This window comes from Typopeltis vanoorti, chromosome 10 (assembly GCF_054136105.1).
Source record: "Typopeltis vanoorti isolate ZY-2024b chromosome 10, IOZ_Tvanoo_1.0, whole genome shotgun sequence".
Taxonomy (NCBI): domain Eukaryota; kingdom Metazoa; phylum Arthropoda; class Arachnida; order Uropygi; family Thelyphonidae; genus Typopeltis; species Typopeltis vanoorti.
In genome coordinates, this window is record NC_143558.1 from 65,970,792 (window position 1) to 65,994,758 (window position 23,967).

The following is a 23,967-nucleotide window of genomic DNA, read 5'->3' on the forward strand; positions in this document are numbered from 1 at the left end:
ACAGCCTTCTGCAGCAAAGAAAATTTTAAAATAGTCTCGGAACCCATAAAGGAGCATCTTGAATGTGGTTCCCCGAAGAGAGCGCCGTGAAGACAGGCGAGGGAAAGACGTAAATATAAAGCAGTTTTATCAGCAAGTTAAGTCCCATTGGAGGCGTCTTTAAAATTTCGTAATTTGCATTCAATTAAAGAAATTGCGTCAAATAAATACGGAGCAGCAGAAGTGGATCCTGGCGTGCGACTTGATTAGGCTAAGATCGTAAAGTTCCGCATGCTGCAGTACGGAGATGGCGTAGGGAATGAGGGTTGCGTTTAGCAGAGATATGGAGTAATTTTATGGAGTGTCGCTTGATGGGAGAGAGCAACGGAATTGGCGGCAGCGAGCAGAGAAGTCGCCGTAATTTGACCTGACGATCAGAGACAATTCAACCTCATTCCAGCCTACCAAACAATCACAGTGGGAGTCTCTTGTTAAGGGGGGGGGAAACCCGTTTGAAAGCGACAAGCATAGCAACTAAGTTCTAGTTCTACTTGCGATGCATCTGTCATTTCGGACAACGAAAACCGAATTGCACAAGTGCGGACGTCGAAAAAGAATGACAGATAACGGAGTAAAAGACAGAAAGGAAGTCTTTGTGTGTAAAATTTAATTATAAATACGTTATGTCGATTAGGAGTTGAGTAGTTTCAAAACACATCGATTTAAATACAGAATGCTTATTTTAACATGAGGCAATATCGTCTTGTGCTTCATAGAAAAAGGAATATTCTTGTGAATCATAAAAAAAAAAAGATGGTAATCTTATATTAGGCTGATTCCACATCTTTTATAGTCGCACAGAATAGATAGGACCCTTGAATGCCTTTTATTTAAAAATTTTGAAGCATACTATGGATTTTCAAACTTAACATTCTCGTGCGAGTGTAAATATTCCTTTCATCATTGTTATAATATCCAATTTAATCTATGAACAATGGAAATGAAACGAGAGTCTACGTATCAGGTTATTGCTGCCATATAAGCTGTTGATGGAAAAGCAGTGGTAGTGAACTGTAGCTTATCCATAAGAATAAATTTGATTTGTTTGTGTTCGAAGGTTCTAGATTGTCAAAGTCTACTTTCAATTTTAGTTTACTGCCTTCTCTAAGTGTAAACCACAGATCGGACATCAGTTCCTTGAAAAAGGTAACATTTTTCAGTGCAAGTAAGGCTGCTTATAGCCTACTGATGAGTGTCAAATGAGTATGCTCAAGGGTGAGTTAGCGTAGAAAAAGACAATTTTGGAAAAAAAACGGACACACAAAAAAAAGTAAGAAATCTTCAAACGCTAATACGTTTGAGAGCCAAAACCAACAACTGTCTTTAATCAAAATCAAATCGTAAATATATTGTTAGATACCGAAGTAACCAGATGGAGTGAGTAAGTACCGTTTATTACTTCTAACTGAAGTAACCTCAGTATCTTATTGTTCTTTTAATACTGAAAAGATTTTCTGAGGCTCACGTCAGATCAAAAAACGAAAATAAATTTGGTACTTTTGTTGTTCAGATACTTTTGACGTATTAGTGTATTTATTACAATCCGGAAAACATGCTTTAATCCCTTCCCACCCCCTCCACTACTACTACACAAGCTGCATGAATGTACTCAACATAATCGTTCCTAATTTGCCTATCGATCAAGATATCCGCTTCAAAACTATCTTGTCTTCAAGGATGAAACTTCTTCGAGTGCCCAAAGTTGTCCGGAGCCTCAAGTTGCGCGATCAGTGTCGTCCTCGGTTGAATGTTGTTCTCACTAGTTCGGATTTCCTATTTTTATCTATCGTCGACCCATCACAAGGGAAATGCAAATAAAAAAAAAAAAAAGGAGACGAATCCCTTTATCTGTTTTGTCCACCTTCCTACGTACTTCACTATCTCATGACTTAAGTACCCGATAAAGAGGAAATGACGTCAGCGAAGCTGAATAATCTCCCAGATCATATCCAAGAAGTTCTTTTCTTGGGAGTCATTTTGTTAGCGGAGGACCGTAAAACCACGCGGTAACTTTTCTCTGGGAGCTTGCGATATGTCCTTGGATAAGAAATAATCGTTGGTAATAAGGTCACGTGCAACTGGGCGGCACAAGGGGGGGGGGAAATACAGGGGAGAGAATGATGGGGGGAGTATCGAACAAATAATCCATATTGGCCACAAAGAAGATAGGATTCGGTGGCAGTCACAATTGTCGGAGACTTAAGATGTCGGTAATCTCCCAGCGTAGCACCCATAAACATCTTTGCCTCGCAAGAACCAGAAAATAATTCGAGGAAACACTCCAGCGATCTTTTGTAGGAGTCCATTTTACGCTACGCATCAGATGTACAACGCAGGAAAGAAAAGGGGGGGGGACGATTCACTTTTGAAAAGAAACTGAAGGATTTGAGTTCTTAGTGAATAAATTCGTATTTGTACAACAATCATCCATTTTCTTCTCTTTTCACATTCAAACGGTAAAAATTTTTTTTAAAAAATGCACTTATTGTGACATCAACAATTAAATTTTACTACAAAAATCAGAATACAGCTCTATCATACTAACATTCGAAATCTGAGAAAGTAGAGGCACTGTACGATCCCCCTAATTATAAAGAATTTTATAAAACAAGAAAACAGACTATATATAAAGATAAACTTGTTTAGCAGACGCCTTAAAGATCCCTTTTTTGATTGATTTTTTTTTCTATGAAGCAGACGATAATATTAACAATGAAAAATAAACAACTCAACAAAACAGAGCAAATCTGTCGCCTTATTCTTTCTCTTTTGTTTGTTTTTATATACAGAAAAACGAATTATTTTTTTTACAGATAGTGTTCTGATAAATAGATTTATATGAAGGAGATAAGTGTCGCTTGTGAGACGCCATTAAACACTACAAAAGTGTGCCAGTAGGAGTTGACTGTTCCTAACTAAACGTTACGCTTTTTTTGTATCGTTCCTTCGTTTATTCCCCCCCCCTCCCCCACTGTATCAAGAGAGAAAGAGTCTTTTAAAGAAGATCTCGTACTGAAAGTAACAATGAGAATTGCTCCTTTTTCTGTTACACTCACTGCTTAACGATTCCCAAGCAACTAGAAGAAGTAAAATATCTTCGACACACACACACACACACACACACACACACACACACACACACACACACACACACACACACAGGTCTAAAGCGACAGCTTGATTGCATCTTCGCTCTTAGACTTTTCACATGGCTATTTCTTGCAGAGAAAACTAATTCAGACGGTCAAAGGAGATCGAACAATTGAACGGGCTAATACCTGCTCATCAATTATTTGAATGAGCTCAGAAACGTTGCGTACGGCAGACGAATTGGTGTCACTGGGAGGCCGTCTAATTGGATCCGACAGACCAAAGCACCCCTACCGGGAAATACACATAACAACTAAAGACAGCGGGCACAATCTTCTCAGCTACTTTTATGTGTCTTCTAGAAGATATAGAGACTTACTGATAGATTAATTAAAAATAGACCAACCGCAACCTCCTCCCATCTTTCTTTTTGTGTTTATCATAGATATTTTCCCCTTTCATTTCCTGGTTGGTCTCTACTTTCCTCATTATTTATTTATTGTATGTCGAAACTCCCCTATCGCACTTGACTAGAATTTGTTACTAAGTGACTCATCAGCGGAAGGCTAAGGAAACTAAAAATCCATCTTAATATTTTAAAACATAGTTTAGTATTGCATCCATCTCATTTATTTTAGTCTTTTATTCTCTGCCAATGCACTCCCATTACGCTTAAAGAGAATATGCATTTGATGCATACTGACTAGACTCATCAGTGGAAAGCTAAGGAAATCCAAAAAAATTCATCTTATTTAATTTGAACAAATTGGATATTCGATTTATAGTCAATCTTTTTATTTCAAGATACTCAACACCATTCTATATAACTAATGGATCGTCGTCCAACTTGATACTCCATTGTTTTCCCTATAAATGAAGTGATTGCTGTAACTCGATATACAATTATGTATCAAAAATTAACTTTACGCACATGAAATGAGAAATACTCATTAGATAAACGTGCTGCTTTAGTGGTGACTATCAAAGAATGCTATGGCAACCTCCGGAGAGGATTCTTGTCATGTATTATGTATAGCTGTATTGTTTGGTGAGTAAAATATTTAGCGTTTTCTCCCAGCGAATGTATTCGAAGTCCCTGTTAGAGTATCCTTGTAACGAGAGGATGCACGCAAACATCAACACAGGTAACACTTCAATAGCTTCACAGCTGACTTGGTAACTCCGACATATCCCCACAGGAGTCCAGAATAAGTTAATTTGTAAAAGGCGTCCTACGAACAACGACACACCAGACTAATCCACTGCGGCAAGAGTTACAATGAATGTACTTAACTGCTCCACACTACTTAATTTTTCAACAGCGACACCTACCGTCTTTTACTTTCCTCCATACACGAAACCGTGACTTGAAATGGACAACGTGTTTTTTTTTTGTGTGTGTGTGTGTGTGTGTGTGTGTGTGTGTGTGTGTGTGTGTGTGTGTGTGTGTGTGCGCGCGCGCTTGCTCGCGCACGAGAGAGTAGCCTAATCAAAAATAACACCACCTCTACTTAAGAAAGAGTGGAGTAAATAGATTTACCTTTCATTTGCGACTGATGGAGAAATAAGATTAGTGGTGTCAGTAGGAAGATGTTGCTAATTTTCGGATAGTGTTTTTCCGGATCTTCTTTATTTAGGAGAAGCACTCGACAGTCATGCAACGTTTTCTCCATCTCTAAGGAGTCGAAGTTAGAAGTCTCCATCACAGTTAATGAAATTGGGATTTCCTTTGGTAAATGTGTGTTGGTAATAAGCAGCAGAGTGTTAGAGAAAAATCACTGCGAGTTTTATGTCTTAAAGGATTTAAATTGAATGGAATTTGCATAAATAGAAACATTGAAATATCCAAAAATTGGTGAAAGTTTACAATGCGATATCGAAATACAAAAACGATTTTATTTCTGAACATTTTGATTGAAAAGACCCGGGTTCGAACTCCATTTATGACACGAAGAACCGTTATGGCTGGTTCTCCAGTAACATTTGGTTTAAGGAAAACGCAAACATAGTTTGCCTAATACATCAACCATACGGCAGGCTGTGCTGTTTCTATTATGACGTCAGCGTTACAGACCAAGATCCTAATCATTTATACAGCATGTCGTGCTGTTTCTATTATGACGTCAACTTTACAGATCAAGATATAATAATATATGAGGTAAAACATCAAAAATGGCAACTACAGCTCTCTACTGTTGTCTCATGCTGATTTTATAAGTCACGCCTTGTTACTAAGAAAGAAATTCACTAACGGGTAATCTTACCTCGTAGTTGAAGAAAGTATTGCACTTGGAATTATCAGACCATATTTTTTCTCGCAAAAAAACCCTTCAAGTCTATAAAAACAAAAAAAAAAGGGACAAAGATTATTCACCGATAGATGAAATGTATGTATAGCCACAAGAAAGCGCCACAAACACCGCATAAAGCACAAGCAACGATCCGTGGTCATCAGTCTAGAATCGAACTATGATTTTTATAATATCAGAACGTGCCACAGAAACAAGTCTCGTCGCTGGATCCATCAATGAATGGTAATTAGAGGATAGGATAACTGGTTCTCTATCAATCAGCTGGTAGCGATCCAAATGCAATTTAATGCTGGTATTTGTACTCAGATGACGGCCGAACTGGCCAACCTTACTGAAACTGTATATTTTAGTTCGAGCTAACATCCGATGAAAGGGGGGGAGGGGAGGGGATTTCGATTCAACTGAAGGCTTTGTAGAAGTTAGAAGAGAGAACAAACAGAACAATGCTCGCAAAATCAAACATTTGATTAATTCCGAGAGTGGAATTGGCAAGGCGATAAGACAAATACCTGCCGTCATAACCTGTATTGATTTTGTTCGATGCTGTGAGGACCGCCCACCCACCTGAAACTCTTCCTCTGCCAAAGTAGACGGAGAAATTACTAGTCCGTCCCATTCTAACCGGCTTCGTTCATCCGAGCGCAATACTGTGTCCGGAAACTCGTGTAACAATAGGGATGGACTTAGTATGAAGGTGGGGGGGGGGGAACTGCGGCCCGTTGCAAAGGGGTGAGTGCATCTTTAGAGGCGGTCTCATTATGTATGTGTCGGCGTCACCTAATCGGATCAGAGTCGGTAGCTATGCCCGAACAGACACCATAACTAGGGGATTTGCTTCCTGCACCAGAACACGTGGCCTGAGTGAATTGTCTGTTGGCTAGTATAGCACTTCCCACCTGCCCAGCGATGCTACAGTTGCAAACAGCAGTAGTCCATTGTTTGCTTATCTTCTGCTGCTGTAACTAGCCTGGACATTAGCAAGTTGAATTGCACGAAGTTCTCTCTGTTGCATTGATTGGAATTGTAAAGTTTCAAATACTTTATATAGCGTAGAGGTCTGCATTCTCTTTCTCTGCAGTCCGCTACACTTTACTTACTATTAGTAAGGTTTAATATGACAATTATAAACTTTCAAACAAATAACAGGAATAAAAGTTACGCGTAGAGAAACTCTTAATTCAAAAAAACAGAGTATTTAGTTAGAACAGTCGCCTGTTTTTACCATGTACATTATGCCTTAGGGATAAAGAGTCTTCTCTTCTAGTTGAGTCAGTATCGGAGATGCCCTTTGGTTGTAAGATCCGAGTTCGAAACTCGTTTAGGATGACAAAACGAGTATCATTTAAACAGGAGGTTAGTTTGCTGGACTCATACGGTAATTCGAAGGATTTCCCCTCCAGAAAACCGATTTTTTTCATCCAGCAAACAGACAAACCAACCATGAAAACACACGCAATTTCCAAGACAAAAAATATTCAATAGGCAAAAGACTAACTACTTTATCCTAAGACATTCAGGTTAGAGGAAAATAAATCGCCCACACACACACACATTCGACTACCTCTTCAGAGTGTGAAGGGCGTTAAACCATCAAGAATTTGTGCACAATGGAAAGAAACAGACGCTTGACCTCTGTGCACTTAGTACATACAAGCAGAGCATCTTCTTCTCATAATGACATAACGTCATATGTTTTGATTTAAAAAAAAAAAAAAAAAAACTGAATTTTCATATAGAGTTATAAACCTAGTCTATAAGTTGAAACAATTTTATTAATTTATTAGAAACATATGTTACACCAGAATGTAACCAGAATCTATTAGGATATCACGTTTGTTAACTACGTATATTCTAGTATTAACAATATACTGATGCATATGGAATGAGAGTTGCTTTTTCGGCTTTGAAATAACTACATTCATTACCTCAGTTAATAACCAACACTTTATTCTTATTCAGATGATTTACTCAAGATCATATGCTAGTCTCATATAAGGTTGGTACGTTGAACAACTAGTACCTACAGCCGGCAGACGAAGGGCGACGTAAGCCGTTGGAAAATTTCCCACTTTGCACAACACAAATTTCCATCTTGATATTAACGGAAAATTCTTGAATCATATCAAGGTATTTGATTTATTCTACACTTAGAGATGATATAATACTACATACACTCAAAACTTTCCACAAGTCACTGATCCAAAAAGGCAAATGCAGCATGACTTTTCTCCCATCGTTCAAAGTGTAGTGTTAACTGTGTTATTGTGTGTCGACATTCAGTTTTATGCTTCACCAATTATTGTTTGTAGCTCCAATCTTTAAGCATTCTGATAAATGCTGTCATAATGTCTTCTATTTATTTCAGATTGCTTCCAGGATCTTCAAGATCATTGCGAACCAGGTTCTCCAAAATAATCACGAAAGCAGAAATATTAGTTGAATTAGTCAATTAGATGAGTACACATCTTCCTATTAAAATGAAAGAATGTTTTCCAAATCATGAATTCAAATAAAGAAATATTTGAATTCATGGCTCATTTTTGTTGTTCCAAAGTTCAAGATTACACCACAGTTGCAGTGGTGATGAAAGCCGACAAGAATGCGTACCAGCGTGTAACAAAATATGTAACAAAGATCTGGTGGCCCTAAGTGCTTGTTGTTCGAACAACAATATGAAACGAAGACCAACAGAAAGCAGATGAGAATATTGCATTGGATAGAGGATAATGAAAGCCGAACAGTTGACGGATATGGCATTGGCTTTTCTATCATTTCATGACTATTTTATGGTCACCTTTCGTCAGGCTCCCAACATCCTAATTGAAATATTTAGGAATATTATCGGTTCACAGTTTTTAACGTATAATGTTCCTAAGTGGATATTTATCTCGCTTTTTTTGCGGAAGACATGAAACGTTTTATTGCATTTTATATTTCCTAAATTTGAGGACCCCTTTATAAGATAGCAGCGTTTTGAAAATCAGTTTGCGAGATAACGTTACAACTTGTAATTTACTAAAAATGACATCGGGGATGCGACGTGTATATCTGTTATGTAAAAAGGTCATCATTTGAAATACTCTAATGAATATTCTTTGGCATTCAACCGCATACTCGTCGCTGAAGATCAAAGCGAAAAACAACAATGAACAAAGTAAATGCGTCGTCATAGTAACAACAAAAAAAACGCATCCTGGGTATGAACGATTATAATATCCTTGCTTTATTCTGGATGAAGTTGATTCTGTGGAAATTCAGGAGCTTTAGAAAAAGCGTAATAATTTTAAAATTGGCGATTTGTAGGTCATGTAGAAACTAAGCATTAACATGCTGGCAACAACTGTTGTTAGCCTGTTGAGAACATCGCCACCACGTCTTCGTTAATTATAAATTTAACATTTAAAAACAAATTAAAATCCATCGATTTTATCTTCTGTCGAACATCGCGACTGCAACTCTCAAATTACCACTCGTTGGATCTTTTACACCGAGCTGTTGCCATCAAGATAGATGGAATTGACCGAAACCACGCGCCCCTTACCTATGTTTCATTGTCAGTCAATGGGTGGAAAGAAATATTGCAGTAACCTATCCCAATGGGGAGGGTCTATTCGTTTATTGAACACTAAGGATCGTACTTTCCTCCCTCCCTGCTCCTGCCCCCTTTTCTAGGCTGATAAACGAACTGACCCCACGCGAATTGAGGTAAATGCTGAACACATACGGGACAGGCTTATCCAGATGGTTGAGGTCAGGTAGGGCATACGCTCGAGTTCCGACCTTAAGGCAGTCCGTAGTTCTTTGCCGGCATGAAGATAATCAGGGTCATAATGGAGGTTATTAAAGGGTCGGTCGCAGCATAATCATCGCCGTACCGGATAATCGTAGAATACTCCTATATATAGGAGTTAATTATCCAAAAGTAGTAATCAATATCGTCAACCCCTAATCATTGACGGCAATAATTTCAATCGTAGCACGATTTTATACTTTAAATCCAATTAGTGTTGTCTTATTTAAAAGCTAAATGTCTTTTAAGGGTCGCTTTGTTTAGCAAACACTTTTCCGAGAAAAAAAAAAAAAAGAAGACTACCTTGCCACACACAAAATTACCAAGTGAACTAATATAGGCTCGTTCATCTTAACTAAATATTAGTAATGTTTCGGATTGATAAAAAAAAAATACAAACACTGCGGTTTTCTCTGAATAAAATGTGCTCTTATAAATATTCGAAACAAAAAAAAAAGTTGACTAAAAAGGAATGGAAAAAAAAAATAAAAGAAACAAAAGTCAGTGGTTTTATAACGAAGTTAGGGTCGCAATAAATTCGTCATGCGCTTCGTAAAAAAAAAAGAAACGAATGAATACGATCTCTCTTTCTCCACAGGCACCATTTTAATTAAAAATGCTTAGTAAAGGGGGATTTAATTATCCTCATTAAGGAACGAAATATGTTTACCCTAATGTCCTCCAGGGGGCTCTCTGATCTTTCTTACAAGACTGCTCTCTTTTTTTTGCTCGCGAAAAGCAACTTCTGATTGGAGAAAGTCAAAGCGAGCAAGATGACGACCAGAAAGCAAGCAGTGGACTTCCGACAGCCCGCTAGTCCAACGGGGGAGCAGTGAGTCATTATCGATTCTGACAGGCAAGGGGTGAAGAGGTAGCGGAAGCCTCAACAAGAACCACTAAAAGCCTCCATCCAGACATTTCCCCCCGTGACGGAGGGTAAGCGGACGGCTGTGCCGTACAACGGATATGTAAACCGTTTCCTACCAAGTCGCGTGACGAGCATTCAAACTTTAATTACTTCAATTTTAGTCACGCATTGCCCACCCCTCTCCCCCGCCCCTTGATGTTTACGGTCCCTAAATTACTCGAGGCTGGAAAATTTTCATCTAATGGAAAAGACATTTTTAGAAGGGAGGGGAAGAGAAGGTGCAATCCCGAGAATATATTCCGTTATGGAACCTACAAGTGGGGGGGGGGGGTTGGAAAGCGAGACATATGCAGCAGGAGGTCAAGAAACGTTGCATGCGCCCCCACACACTTTTAATGCATTCATTTACGGCCGCCCCGCGTTAAGCGTGTGGCCGTAATTATTCAACGCGTAGCCGGGCGCCCCTGTGATTTCATCAATGGCGTCGTCAGGTCTACGGAACTTCAGTCCACCGTCGACTTACTAATTTCGATGAATTCGAAGTCAGTCCGTGACGGGGTGCAATTACGTTCGGCGTTAGATCGTTAGACGCCTGAAATTATAAACTCCGAACTCTAATTCCACCTTCTCGTAGTTGGGAAAGGGCAGTTTTGCATCCCCCCCCCCAATCTGTACCTACCGTTCGTACACGAACGGTAGGTATGAAGTTCGCTCTCATTTTCCTACCCTACGTGTTAATTTATGGCATCCCAAGTCCTGAGGACAACACACGTCAAGCAGGGCTCTCCCCCATACGGAGAAACTGCTCTGGGTCCCCCCCGCGAATTCATTACGGTTCCTTCTAAGCATAGAAGTCTTATGGTCTGGAAAGTTCTTTTATTTAAGATCCCTCATTAAAAAGCTCTTCCAAATGACTTAACCGCATTTAGCTTAGCGGGTGGATGCGGAAGGGGAGGCAGGGAAGCTAATCTACATTGGTAGCCCCAAAAGAGCATCACCAGACCGAACTGGAAAGCGTCAGGTGGTTGAATACGACTGATCCTGTGGATCTTCAAAATTACTTAAATTCCTAACAAAAGAAAACTGGATTCGAACTCAGTTCTTTCTGTCGTTCTTCCAACTGCGTTGTGGATGCGCCAACCGATTGATGATTAACCTACAGCATTACATCAAAGCCCTCACCTCAGGTTTCCTTCATCTTAAGGGTCTTGACATCTTAAGGCAGTGAAAGTGCACCATCGAACAGGGAAATGTTCTAATTGGGACACGAATGACAATAAACAGCGTCTGAGAAGCATTACATAAACGCAAATTGTGCGTTCACAGCACGAACAAGGTCTTCTCATTGTCACAATACTGTTTAGAGTTATGTTCTCCGATTCACGAAATGCTTCGTAGTCGCAACCTATTGATTCAGGGACGGCATTAGCAAATAGTTCTCCCTGGTGCAAGCAGTCAGAAAGTAATTGAGAATGCTGATGAGTTCATTAATGGTAGATGAATTCTGACCCGCTCGAATATTTTTAGATAAATGAAACCAGTCGTACAGAAGCTATGGAATGCGGGTCAATGTTATATAACGGAAATACCTCGAAGGGCCACGATCCAATAAAAAAAGACGGAGCAATAGAAAACTTGAGTTTCTATCGATAGCAATCGGTGTCGCAGATCTGGACTTACACTTTAGTGACCAGTGAGGTTCATCGAGTGAACTTGACTCTTCGGTATCGTTTCGCACTGAGATGCGAATTGTAGTTTTAAGAGAAAGGTCAGACTAGAAGGTCGAGGCTGCAGTGTATTAATAAACGTACCAACTTTAAAATGGATTCTTGGGAAAGAACTCGGCTTTTAACTCATATCTAATACATATTTTATCAGAATACAAGCCAGATATTAAATAAAAAATAAAACACGAGCTCACGGTAACGTTTCCATGGTTACTATTCTTTATTCTCTGCGATTATGATTAGTATCATGTTAGCTCAGATCTGCGTGTGAATATAAAAAAACAACGTTAAAGTGCTAGTGAAAAGCTCTCTGCACATTACATAAAGAGTTCCACTACGATTACTGATTTTCCTCGCTTTTAAAATTCTTTTAAATTAATTCGCTAACTTGTTCACATGATTGCCCGATTTCTGGAAACACTATTAAAGTAAATTTTCAGTAATTGTTTCAGGGAGCCTCCGTAACTCAATTAATATAGACGAGTCGTTTGCCGGAAAGATCGGGGTTCGACTCCCGTCTATAACGAGAGGAACCTTTATCAGATCTTTTCAATCAAATGGCGAGCTAGTCGGTCTTATATCGAAGGGATTTTTCTCCTGAAAACTCGGGTTTTCCCTTCCTCAAAACAGACAAACTGGCCTGTGAACACATACACATATCTACAGACATAGGATACTAACTACAAGATGAAAGAGATTAGAGCCTTATCATCTTATTTCTACTGTGCATTATGGAGCTCAGGTAGCTCACTGTGTTTCTAACAGTGAGTTAGAAAACTCCCGCCCCCCCCCCCCCGCATTCTATAGTATGCGTACGTTTATTTCTACAACTGTTGAATAATCAAAACGTTACGTAAGGTCAGATAAACAAACATTGAAAAGGCTTTTTCCAGAAAGATTCAATGTTGCTTTACTGATGACAGAAAGAAAGATATACTGAAACATTCGCGAATAAAATATGTTCTTATTTTCATTTAATAAATTTCGACACACAGAAAAAGGAATCTGGACTTTTTATATTCTTGTACTAGAATTTTGAATAGCATCAAAGAACGTATTTTTAAAACATTGCACAGAAAGAAACATGAAAAGCAGCAAATTCTCTCAAGACAGAATACCTTTTAAAATGAAATATTTATGATGAGAAAGAAAAATATTATCTAAAATCCAATCAAGTATTGGCTCAGAGTAGAATGGGCTTGCATCTGCGTGTAATGTTAACATTCGCTGACTATTTTAAAGTTTTCATTTGTGTATCGGATTGCATACGACCTCCAGTTTGATTCCGTGCGATCCTAGTTTGTTTTACAAAGATTACAACTAGCGCCACTTGCGGTGAAATTGTACAAAAAGAGTTTCGACAAATTAGACGATTCAAAAAGCATTTCGTGACCTTACCTACATGAACTAAGCTTGAATGAAATAATTCTGCCTGTGGGGGAGTCAACCACTTTCAAATTGCAGCTCTTGCAAAAGAACGACTACTCGCAAGTAAAACTTGCACTGCTGTCCATCTATTACGGTATTAGTTCATCAATTCTTCTACAATACATATATTATGTGTGTGTGTATATATATATATATATATATATATATATATATATATATATATATATATATATATTATATATAGACGAACTCACAAATATATATATATTTGTGAGTTCGTCTCTCATCATCGGCCTATGGAGTAAAAAAGGGGTGCTGAGATTCAGCTGATAGTAGGAGAGGAAGGTAAAAAGATAGAGGTGTATACGGGTAGAGTAGAGAAAGTCAGTCGACTAGTTTTAGCTGTTGACCCCCCCCCCGAGTGCTTCTAAAACGGTCGTTGACTTTTCACTTTTAAAAAAGGAAAAATATAAGAGAGTAAGCAAAGCAAAATATATTTTGTGAGTTCATTTAATTTGGTGGTAGGCCAAGTGATAACTTTGGCCTACCACCCTTGGCCAAAGTTATCATTTGGAGAGTTCTGAAGAACGCTATTTCTGCCTCTTCCTCTCTATCCAGAACTCCAATTATCTGTTCTGGAGTGACCTCACTTATGTCTTCTGTGTATAGGTCACCCCATTTCACACTCACAACTTTAGGGCCTTTTTGGCCTGTGAGCATGAGTACAGGGTCTCCTATTTTTGCTGTTGCATTCTGGAACTTTTCTGATAACACAGGGGTTTCTTTTAACAGATGCCTTAGCGTCTTTCCTGCTTTCGCATGAGGGGGATCTTGGTAGGCAATATCTGCTTTTTCAGGTTCATCTGATTTTGTTTTTTTTTTGTTTCCATTTCCTCTGGACTGATTGGCCTTTTGAAAGGGGTGTTGTTTGTCTCCATACTTTGTTTCATCTTCTTCTGCAGTGGTTTCATCATTTGTGGCAGCTTTGTTTTTTGCAGTTTCTTTTTCGTGTGTGCCTCGTTTTTTCTCCTCTTCCTAAAACTTTGAAATAAGAAATGTGATATGAGCAGCTTCTGATCCAACTAACTTCGACAATTGACATTTATGTCTTTAGGGGTGAAGCAAGATGCTTTTCATATTCCCCGCTATCTGTTGTGGTTGCAGTGAAGGTAAAATTTATGAGCAGAATGCTCGCCCTGATTGGGCATGGAGATTATGCATCACTAAAGGAGGCCAATATAGCTTTTGGTCTTCTGTATTTGAATATGTCCGTTGGATCGTATGCTGTAGCTTGTTGAACCAAATCGTTGGGATGTGTGGACGTCTTTAGGAAAAACTTGGTGGCTAAGGATCGTAGAAAAGAGAAGATATAGGGAATATTTGTGTCTCTGTGGAGTTGAATGTTTCTAACATACCACGGAGCATTCAAAATCATTCTCAGGCACTTGTTCTGCACTCGCTGTATTTTGATGATGTTAGCATTAGAGGTGTGGCTCCAGGCCAACTAATTTCGACTATAGAGATAGGATTAATCATACACCATTATCTAAAATTTATTTTGGTGTTTACTGTAAACAATTATCTCTTATAGAATTCTTGTAAATATATTTCATTCAATCTCAATCATTTAAAAGTAAATAACAATAAACATGATTTTTTATGCTCATTTTAATATTAATATAGGTTTTTAACCACGGAACACTAAAAAAAGAAAAAATCCATTTTCTCCTTGGTAGAGTATAATACTAACAATAAAAATACGAATAATATGATGGTACCGGTTAACGAATTCTTTAAGTAGCGGCAAGAGATGCCTATACAGCCCGCATGAAATAGAGGTAATCTACCAGGCTCACTATTCTTGGACTCTATCGAAACAAATATCATTGCATTACTTTTCCACCCGCAGTTCTTTTGGCGGGAGAGCGGATACGCTAACCATTCTGGTTGGCCGAGTGGTATTTGAAAACAGCAGCGTGTATATCTTAAAAAAAGGTATTTATTTCGAAATGCATTTATAAACAATTTCCATATTTTTAAACAGTTAACTTAAATACAGCAATTGTTAGAAGATCGTGGGAATTCAAGTGATTTGGACAGCCTCACTTCTTTATAGACTCAAATGTCTGTAACAAAAAGGAGTCTTTCCAAATCATTTGTAATCTCCATATACACTCCAAAGAAGGCACAGATCATTATTATTAATTTTTTTTTTTTTATAAAAAATCATTCTACGTTTTTTGGGGGTATACAGGAAACGCACTCGTATTATACACAGAACGAAACTGTACATAAAGAATAGTTTTGAATTCACACCACTATTTAACTTTCCCCTCATCCTTTAAGTTTCGACTTTGTGGGAAGTACCCTTGGAGGGTAATGGATAGCAATGCTGTAACCAATGAAGTTCTAACTGAGGCTCGGCTATTGCTGTTACTCTCCTGCCATGATCAGAGCTTTAATAGCCCAATAACACCTTATCCCTACACTGTCCTCTACAGATAACGGGGAAGATAAAAAGCATTCTTGCTTCGCCCCTTTAAGCCAGTCCTTATAATGACTAAGGATCATGATTATCGCAACCAAATCGAAATATAAGAAATCGATTGTCTCATCGTTTTTTAAAGTGAAGTTCAGCCAGAAAAAATGCTAAAATAAAGGGCAAAAGTTACATCTTAGCTGACTAGTCAGACCTGGATAATTCTAAACGGAATTAGTTAACCTGCAACTGTTATGAGAATACACTTGACGATAACATTTATTTGAATTTGACAACGAGGTGAATGTCTTTTAATCTAATGTTTGTAAGGATTTTCGTACTATTGAATTTATTATTATCAAAATATATTGTAACATTAAATATAAGAAAAATTGCTAGGATCTTATTATTAAATTTTTTATTATTAAACAATAAACGGATATTGTTTTCTAACACCTAAAATTGTTTTGCATACAATAAATGAAATAAATAAAATAAATATACCCTTGGAGGGTAATGGATAGCAATGCTGCAGCTAATGAAGCTCTAACTGAGGCTCAGCTATTGCTGTTACCCTCCTGCCATGATCAGAGCTTTAATAATAGCTCAATAACCTTATCCCTACACTGTCCGCTACAGATAACGGGGAATATGAAAAGCATTCTTGCTTCGCCCCTTTAAGCCAGTCCTTATAAGGACTAATATGTTTGCATCGAATTCATTTATCTTTGCTTTCGGAATGTTTCACAGCTAAGAGTGATGAGAAAGAAAAAAAGTTTTTTTTTCTTTATACATCTTTTTGGATGTCAGCAATTTTTTTTTTCTCCCTCTTTCTACAAAACTGCTGTTAGATGTCTGTTGTAGCCATTCTTCAATAATTGTCCAGGACATGACCTGCTTTCTTTTTTATAAGACGCAATGTCTTATAAAAAAAGAAAACTAAATGCGATTTTTGACCCATTTCCGTGTCCGGGAATAATTATACGCAACATTCCATTAAAAATATATACATCAAAAAAATTCACAAAAAGATTGCAGTCATTTTTTGACAAATTAGAGCTATTTTTCTTGCAGCAATTGACAACTATTATACAACCTTAAAATGAAAAGAAACATTTTTTATGAATACCTAACAACTAATTCATTTTTTTTCACACCAACAAAACAGTTTAAAATCTGTAGTATATTCAGCGCCCTCTAGTTTTTATATTTAATTAAGATTGTAAAAAAAAAAAAAAAGACAGACTTGAATGACTATTATATTGTGTTTGTCTATTCTGCTCGATGTTTTATTGCTGTTGAATAGGACACTTAACTAACATTAACTTAGAAAGAGGGCTTAGAAAAAAACCGATCTAATGTTTATTTGGAAAGATAAATAGACAACTTAAAGTGGGAGATTGAACTTTAAGAAATTGAAAATGAGAGAAAGGATTGGAAATAAGTGCACAGCTTTACGAACAAAATAAAAATTGAGTTTTCTTCTATGTGAAGCAAACCCTAAGGTGAGGCCAATCGCAATCACGCTATTTCTTCTTTCTTTTGTGTGTCGGGAATCCTTTAGTAATGTTTAACGGTCCTTCGGGCCATTTTCCTCTTAACGCAATTACCTTTTTTCCCTTTGACCTTTATAACAAGACTTTCTACTGACAAAATAAGGCCAACTTTGTGGAAAGGAACACAGAAACTTGTGTTATGTTGGCAATTCGAGTGTTTTCAGTTCTTCGAGGAGCAAACACATAAAGAATATTTGTAGTGGGTGTTGAGGGAATACCTGTCTTGATCGAACCCATCATACAATTAATTGGACAGAACTCTTAGATGGAGTGCCATTTATAGTGTACTACTTCTTTCTATCTTCCTATTTTCCCCCTCTAACATGTATTTGATTACTGACAGTTTGCAGAATTAGTAACCAGAAATGAATGAGTTCTTGTGACGGCTGAATTAACAATATGTTTATTAAAAAAAAAAGATTGTTTTATAAATGCATTGTTCTTACAGTTTAATCCATGGGCGCTACTTTCACTTACTCACAAGTCTCTCCCCCCCCCCCCCCCCCCCCCGATGGCAGCCATAGAGCAAAGATTATCTTCGAAATGTTTACGTTTTCTTTTTGGGCTTACAGAAGGTTTGTTTTGTCATAAAGTTTTCTTATTTTTAGGTATATTCCTTTGTTCATCTTATTAGCCAGTATTCTATCTAATGAGAATGCGAAAAGAAGATTGAAGAAATGACGTGTCTATGGCCAGCAACAGGTACTCATCGCAGTGGAATAAATCAACCAAAAAAGGACTTGAGAAGGGTTCGTAAGGAGTGCGTTGAGTGATGCTAGATTTGAGGATGTAGGAAATGTTCGACGTAGGATATTAGCAAGCACTCTTCTCGTTGCAGGTAACTAATTCCGCTTAGAATTATCCAGGTCTGACTAGTCAGCTAAGATGGATCTTTTGCCCTTTATTTTAGCATTTTTTCTGGCCTAACTTCACTTTTAAAAACGAGGAGACAACCAAATCCAAATATAAGATCTCTTATATTTGGATTTGGTTGCGATAATCATGATAATAACTAAGTCGAAACTTAAAGGATGAGGGAAAAAGTTAAATAGTAGTGTGAATTCAAAAACGAGACTATTCTCGTTTATGTACAGTTTCATTCTCTGTATAATATAATACGAGTGCGTTTCCTGTATACCCCCCCCCCGAAAAAAAAAAAGTACAATGATTGTTTATAAAAAAAAATGATAATGATCTGTGCCTTCTTTGGAAATTACAAATGGAAAGACTCCTTTTTGTTACAGACATTTGAGTCTATAAAGAAGTGAGACTGTCCAAATCACTTGAATTCCCACGATCTTCTAACGCTTACTGTATTTAAGTTAAGTTAACTTTTTAAAAATATAGAAATTGTTTATAAACGCATTTCAAAATAAATACCTTTTAAGATATACACGCTGCTGTTTTCAAATACCACTCGTCCAACCAGACTGGCTTGGTTGGCAGAATGGTTAGCATATCCACTCTCCAGCCAAAAGACTGCGGGTTCGAATACCGCCAACGGCGGGATTCGAATTGTGATTGTCGTTAGGTGGGAGATGAATATCACCGTTGAGCGCGAGACCACTGCCTGCTTATTGGAGGCCTGAAAAAGTTTAGTGTTCGGTCTCTAGAAGAGGGTTTCCGGACCAGGTAAAAATGAATAAAAATACAAAAAATCCTTATCCTGATCCTTTACTGTTTGAATGAGATCTGGAATGACTTCACTTACTTACTCATTTAAATTCCTTCCTCTGGCGATTCTCAGTTGAATCGTGTTCTGCGTTGTCAAGACTAAAATACCTTTTAACTTGATTTTCATTAAAAAAAGCTTTGCAATTGCAAGTGGGAAGAGCATGAAGGGCGAATGAAATCAACGAAGTGATTCTTTTGAAAGAAACTAAACTTACTGGGACATACGAACAAGACCGAGTGAGCGGGCGCATTGTTATGGTAGAGAAATCAACCATTGCTGTTTCGTTTATACATTGGATCTCTTTTGCTGCGCGTTATCTCGTAACTGTTTCCAAAACATCTTGAGGTTACTTATAATGGTTTATATTTTGATTGTGCATCATAAATTGCTTGTGAATGATTTTTTTTATGATAGATGAGAATGCTCTGCATCTTAAGCCCTTTTCGAACCGTCTTTAGTTTTTTTAAGCATTCGTAAATTTCAATCAATCAAATTTTATTCATTGCTTCATGAGCATCAACTTGCCTTAGCATTCTAAAAGTTTTTTTTTGGTCGAATTTCGTGCCAAATGATTGAAGACATCTTCACCTAATAAAAGATCCTATCCTCTCTACTAGTTGCAACAATCGCTACTCGTTTTGTAATACAGATAGCCCCATCTTGCGGTCAACTCAGAAACTTTTGGACTATCTTGTAAATGATCATTTAAATCTTGTGAGTCTGAAGGGATTGTGGGATGTTTTGAATTCTGCATAAGATGGCAAGACAGTAAAAGGAATGGAAAGAAGGCTGAGAGAGAGAGAGAGAGAGAGAGAGAGAGAGAGAGAGGTATAGAGTTGGATTTATAGAGCACTCATAAATAAAACAGATTTAAATCCAACTCATTATATACTACATGATAATCATAAAGTTGCTTCGATTCTCGCAATAACAAAAAAATAAAATAAATAAAATAAAAAATAAAATTGTGTTGAGAAGTAACTTTTAAATTTTGCTTTGGGTGCAGAAATAACTTGATCGTACGGAGTAATTATAAAAGAACGAATAGACTACCGCTAATGGAATAAATAAAATGAAAATAATTAACAGAAAATGAGAGCAGTCCATGGCAAAATTTTAGTTTTTATGTTAATAAAAGATCCTTTCTACCCGACTAAAGATCTGCATTTGTCTTTTTAAAAAAAGATAAATACATGTTTTATTTCATATAAAATTATTTCAGTTTTCGGCTTATATCGCTCATTTCAAATTTTAATTGGTTTTCAAACTCATTTCGATATTTTAGTAAACATTGACATTTCCTTTTGTTCTGATATTTTTTAAAGTTTCAATCCACTTAAGCTTGCAATATTTATACTGCATTTTCCTAATTTAAAACAGATGATTTTTGATGTCACATAAAACTCTGCAATCTTAACACATTATCAGAGTTCCCCCCCCCCCTTCGCTTACAAATCACAGAGAATAATTTCATTTATTATTTAGAGACACAAGATGGCGCCACTTGATAGTAGCCCAAATTTTGAGTTTATGCATAAAATGTATTCCTCTGCCAAACCGTTGGCCTCTAACAGTTGACTGTAAAACTCAGTGTGCTCTTTTGGCTTTGTGTTTCCGATGCAAATGATCAAGCAGATAAGTTTTCAAACTTTCAGAGGTTACCACTAGATGGCACCACCAGTTTTCTCTGAAATCGTTGTTAAAATATAATAATACCTATTTATATGCATTATATTTAATGCATATTTATATCCATTATAATCGGACCAGCGCAACTTGTGTCTAAAATAGCGAAATTCAAAATTCTAACTACGTATTTTATAATCACCTAATTTTTATCTTCCTTTGTCCAACACATCTGTTAACAACTTCCCACAAGAACTTTCAAATAACAAAGCAAACACAGATAAATTTAGACACCATAGTATGCAACAAATTAAAGATTACTGCTACTGAATAAAGTATCGTTTTAAAATGTTTAGATAGCGAATGCTTCTGTCAATACAGAAACTAGTGTATAAAAAAAGATGTCAGAGATCAATATTATATATGCATATGCACATAGATTTAAGATTCAAGGTTTCAGTCGCGAGAACTGTTTGTGATCTGTTTACATCAAAAATTCTAAAAGTAATTATCAATGTACATATTACATTATAGCAAAATCTCACATGTGTTCCCCATTATAGTCCTTATAAGGACTGGCTTAAATGGGCGAAGCAAGAATGCTTTTCATATTCCCCGTTATCTGTAGTGGACGGTGTAGGGATAAGGTTATTGAGCTATTATTAAAGCTCTGATCATGGCAGGAGGGTAACAGCAATATCCGAGCCTCAGTTAGAGCTTCATTAGCTACAGCATTGCTATCCATTACCCTCCAAGGGTATTGGATTGAATGAATCAATCACCGCATCTTAAGTTCTTAAAAGAACTGGGCGATGGACTGAGTCCTTGACTCTTTATCCCGTCATCTGAATGAAGAAAATCTGTGTAGATGGAGTGTTATTGAGCTAAAAAGCTCTAGTCATGGCTGGGTAACGGCAATAGCCGAGCCTCAGTTAAAACTTCATTGGCTACAGCATTGCCATTTGTTACCCTGGAAGTCCTAAAAAGGACTGGATCCTCCATCACCGCATCTCACGTTCTTAATAATTATTTATATAAAATTTATTTATTTAGTAAAATGGTGTTTATAAATTATGCAATAACATTTTGCAAATTTCTAAAGTTTACCTATAAAAATAAATAAAAGCTCAAAATTAATAACATACACTTGTATTTTATATATAGTTTTCAATAAAACCTTACATTCATTCTTTATTTTAATAACTACAAATAATCTTTCTTCTTTCTTTACTGCAATAGGCATTATGTAATTTATAAACGAACACTAACATTGTTGTTTTGGATTAGCACGAGACAGCTAAAGCCATGATTACGATGCAGTTCAGTTTGTGATAGTTGGTAACAGAGGTGAGGGAGAGGAGTTAAATAACGTTTAAAAAAAAGTGTGGCATTATTTGTTTGTCTTCATTTGCATGAGTAACAAATCCTGTTACTATTGAATGTTAAATCTATCTGTATGCAATACATATATAATATTGATCTCTGACATCTTTTTTTTTTATACACTAGCTTCTGCATTGGCAGATGCATTCGCTAATATTTTTAAATAAGTTATTTGGAATGTTGTCGGGAGATGGCGCCACGTATCAAATGCGATTTTTTTTTAAAGAAAATATTTTTGTATTACTAGGGGATATTAATTGCGGAAAATGTTAATATTATTTAATTAATTAGAAAAAACAAATAAAAATAAATTTTCTTCTATTAGAAATATATCAGTCATTAAAACTTGTTCCAGAAGTATTCAAAATTAATTATGACGTATCTTACGCCAATATTTAGCCTAAATAAAAGCCTAATTTGTTTTACCATATCAATTTAAGCTAATAGTATAAAAATATAGTATAAAAGCTAGTTGAGCTCTTATGAGGAATAACTTACTTTTTGTGTAACTTGACGTTACAACACAAAATTATAATTCTAAGCAGTGGAAAATCGAATTAAATCAAGCCTGGTTAAGAAAGACCTCATTTTTTTATAGAAAAAAAAAAAAAACTGAATTCACCAGAACAGGAAAAGTTAGTTATTTGACTGTGATAACATTTTATTGCATCTTGTCGCGAAAAAAAAAAGTTTTCTGGATCAAAGACGAACCCGATTCTAACTCTGTAAGATTAAACCTTAATGATGAGACTTTTTATAAGATATAAAGGTTAATCTGACTATATAATAAAACAATTTACCTCGTTTATTTTAGTTTAATAACCTCTTTATTTGAAAAAGACCTGTGTAATGTTTCCATGGCAACAATTGGTAGTACTTGTATGTATCAGTTGGGAGGATGTGACGTCTACCTGCTGGACAGCAGGTTCAGAGTGCTTCCACCAGGTGGCTGAACATATGCACATAGTCAATAAAGGATATTACAAAACAACCAATATTTAAGTTTGTGATGCGGAAGTTTTAGGTATTACAGATTTTTAGTTTCGCTGATCAAATAAGGAAAAAAAGTGCGTGTAGAATTATTCCAACGAAGATGAGATGGAATCTAAACACTCGCAATCCATTCAGTGAACCCTAATTAATTGATAGTAAATTCCTCATTAAATTGATGGGAGATTTTCGTCTTTCTTGGCGCTCTTTTTCAAGAATTCTATAAGAAATTACTCCTCAAGTAACCTCTCTCGTCTTTTACTGTACATTCGTTAGTGTTCTAACAAAACGCAGCGAAGCTCTCGGAGTGTTTTCCGCCTATAATTACAAAACTGGAAAGAGAAATTAAAAATAAAAAAAGAAAATTATTTGTTTTCAAAGCTTCAGAAGTGAAGCATTTAATGACCAAGCAATTACTTTTGCTCATTTCTATCCTTTCTCTAATTGCTGAGTAATCTTTTTTTTTTTCTCCTCTTCTGTCTGTCTTATCTTCGAGAGAAATGAGGGAGCCAATTGGAATAAAATGTTGTCAATAATTACAATCGAAATGCTTTTTTTTTTTAGGTCATTAAGTTTACTTTGCGTACGACTGATTAATTTACAAATCTTTGCTTTGTGATTCATTAAAGGTTAGCAAATGAATGAAAAAAAAATGTTGAAAGTAATGCAAATCTGTGTTTCGGTTATCATTAATCTCCTCGATATCTAATTACCGACTCGCTCCGGCAACTAGTTGCTTGTCAACTGCTAATTACGGGATGTGTAATCGCCACTGAAGAAAAATTCAGTTAAGTCATCCGTAAATGGTTACAAATACTAAAATATCTGCAATCTGTTGGAACCATTTTGTAATATTTATCACCTGAATGATCACAATGAACTTTCTACATGGCGCAGTAGAGAGATGAAATGAAAATCGGATGCATATTGTTGTAAACGTGTCATATCGCTGAGCTTCTACAACAATGTCTACAGAGGAGTCGCCATCTAGTGTTCATTGCATGTATTACTTCTCTTTTTAATGTTTCAGTTTAGTGTGTACG

The 23,967-nt window shown here is 36.6% G+C and overlaps 1 protein-coding gene across 1 annotated transcript in view; it reads right to left on the reverse strand.

Moving 5' to 3' along the window:
- Window positions 1-13,725: 13,725 nt before the first annotated feature.
- Window positions 13,726-23,967, reverse strand: part of LOC150102478 (protein trachealess-like) — a 209,303-nt gene continuing 199,061 nt past the window's right edge. The window contains exon 13 of the mRNA XM_090399600.1: window positions 13,726-14,250. Within this exon, the coding sequence (XP_090255726.1) occupies window positions 13,726-14,250 (525 nt within the window). The remainder of the gene's footprint in view (window positions 14,251-23,967) is intronic.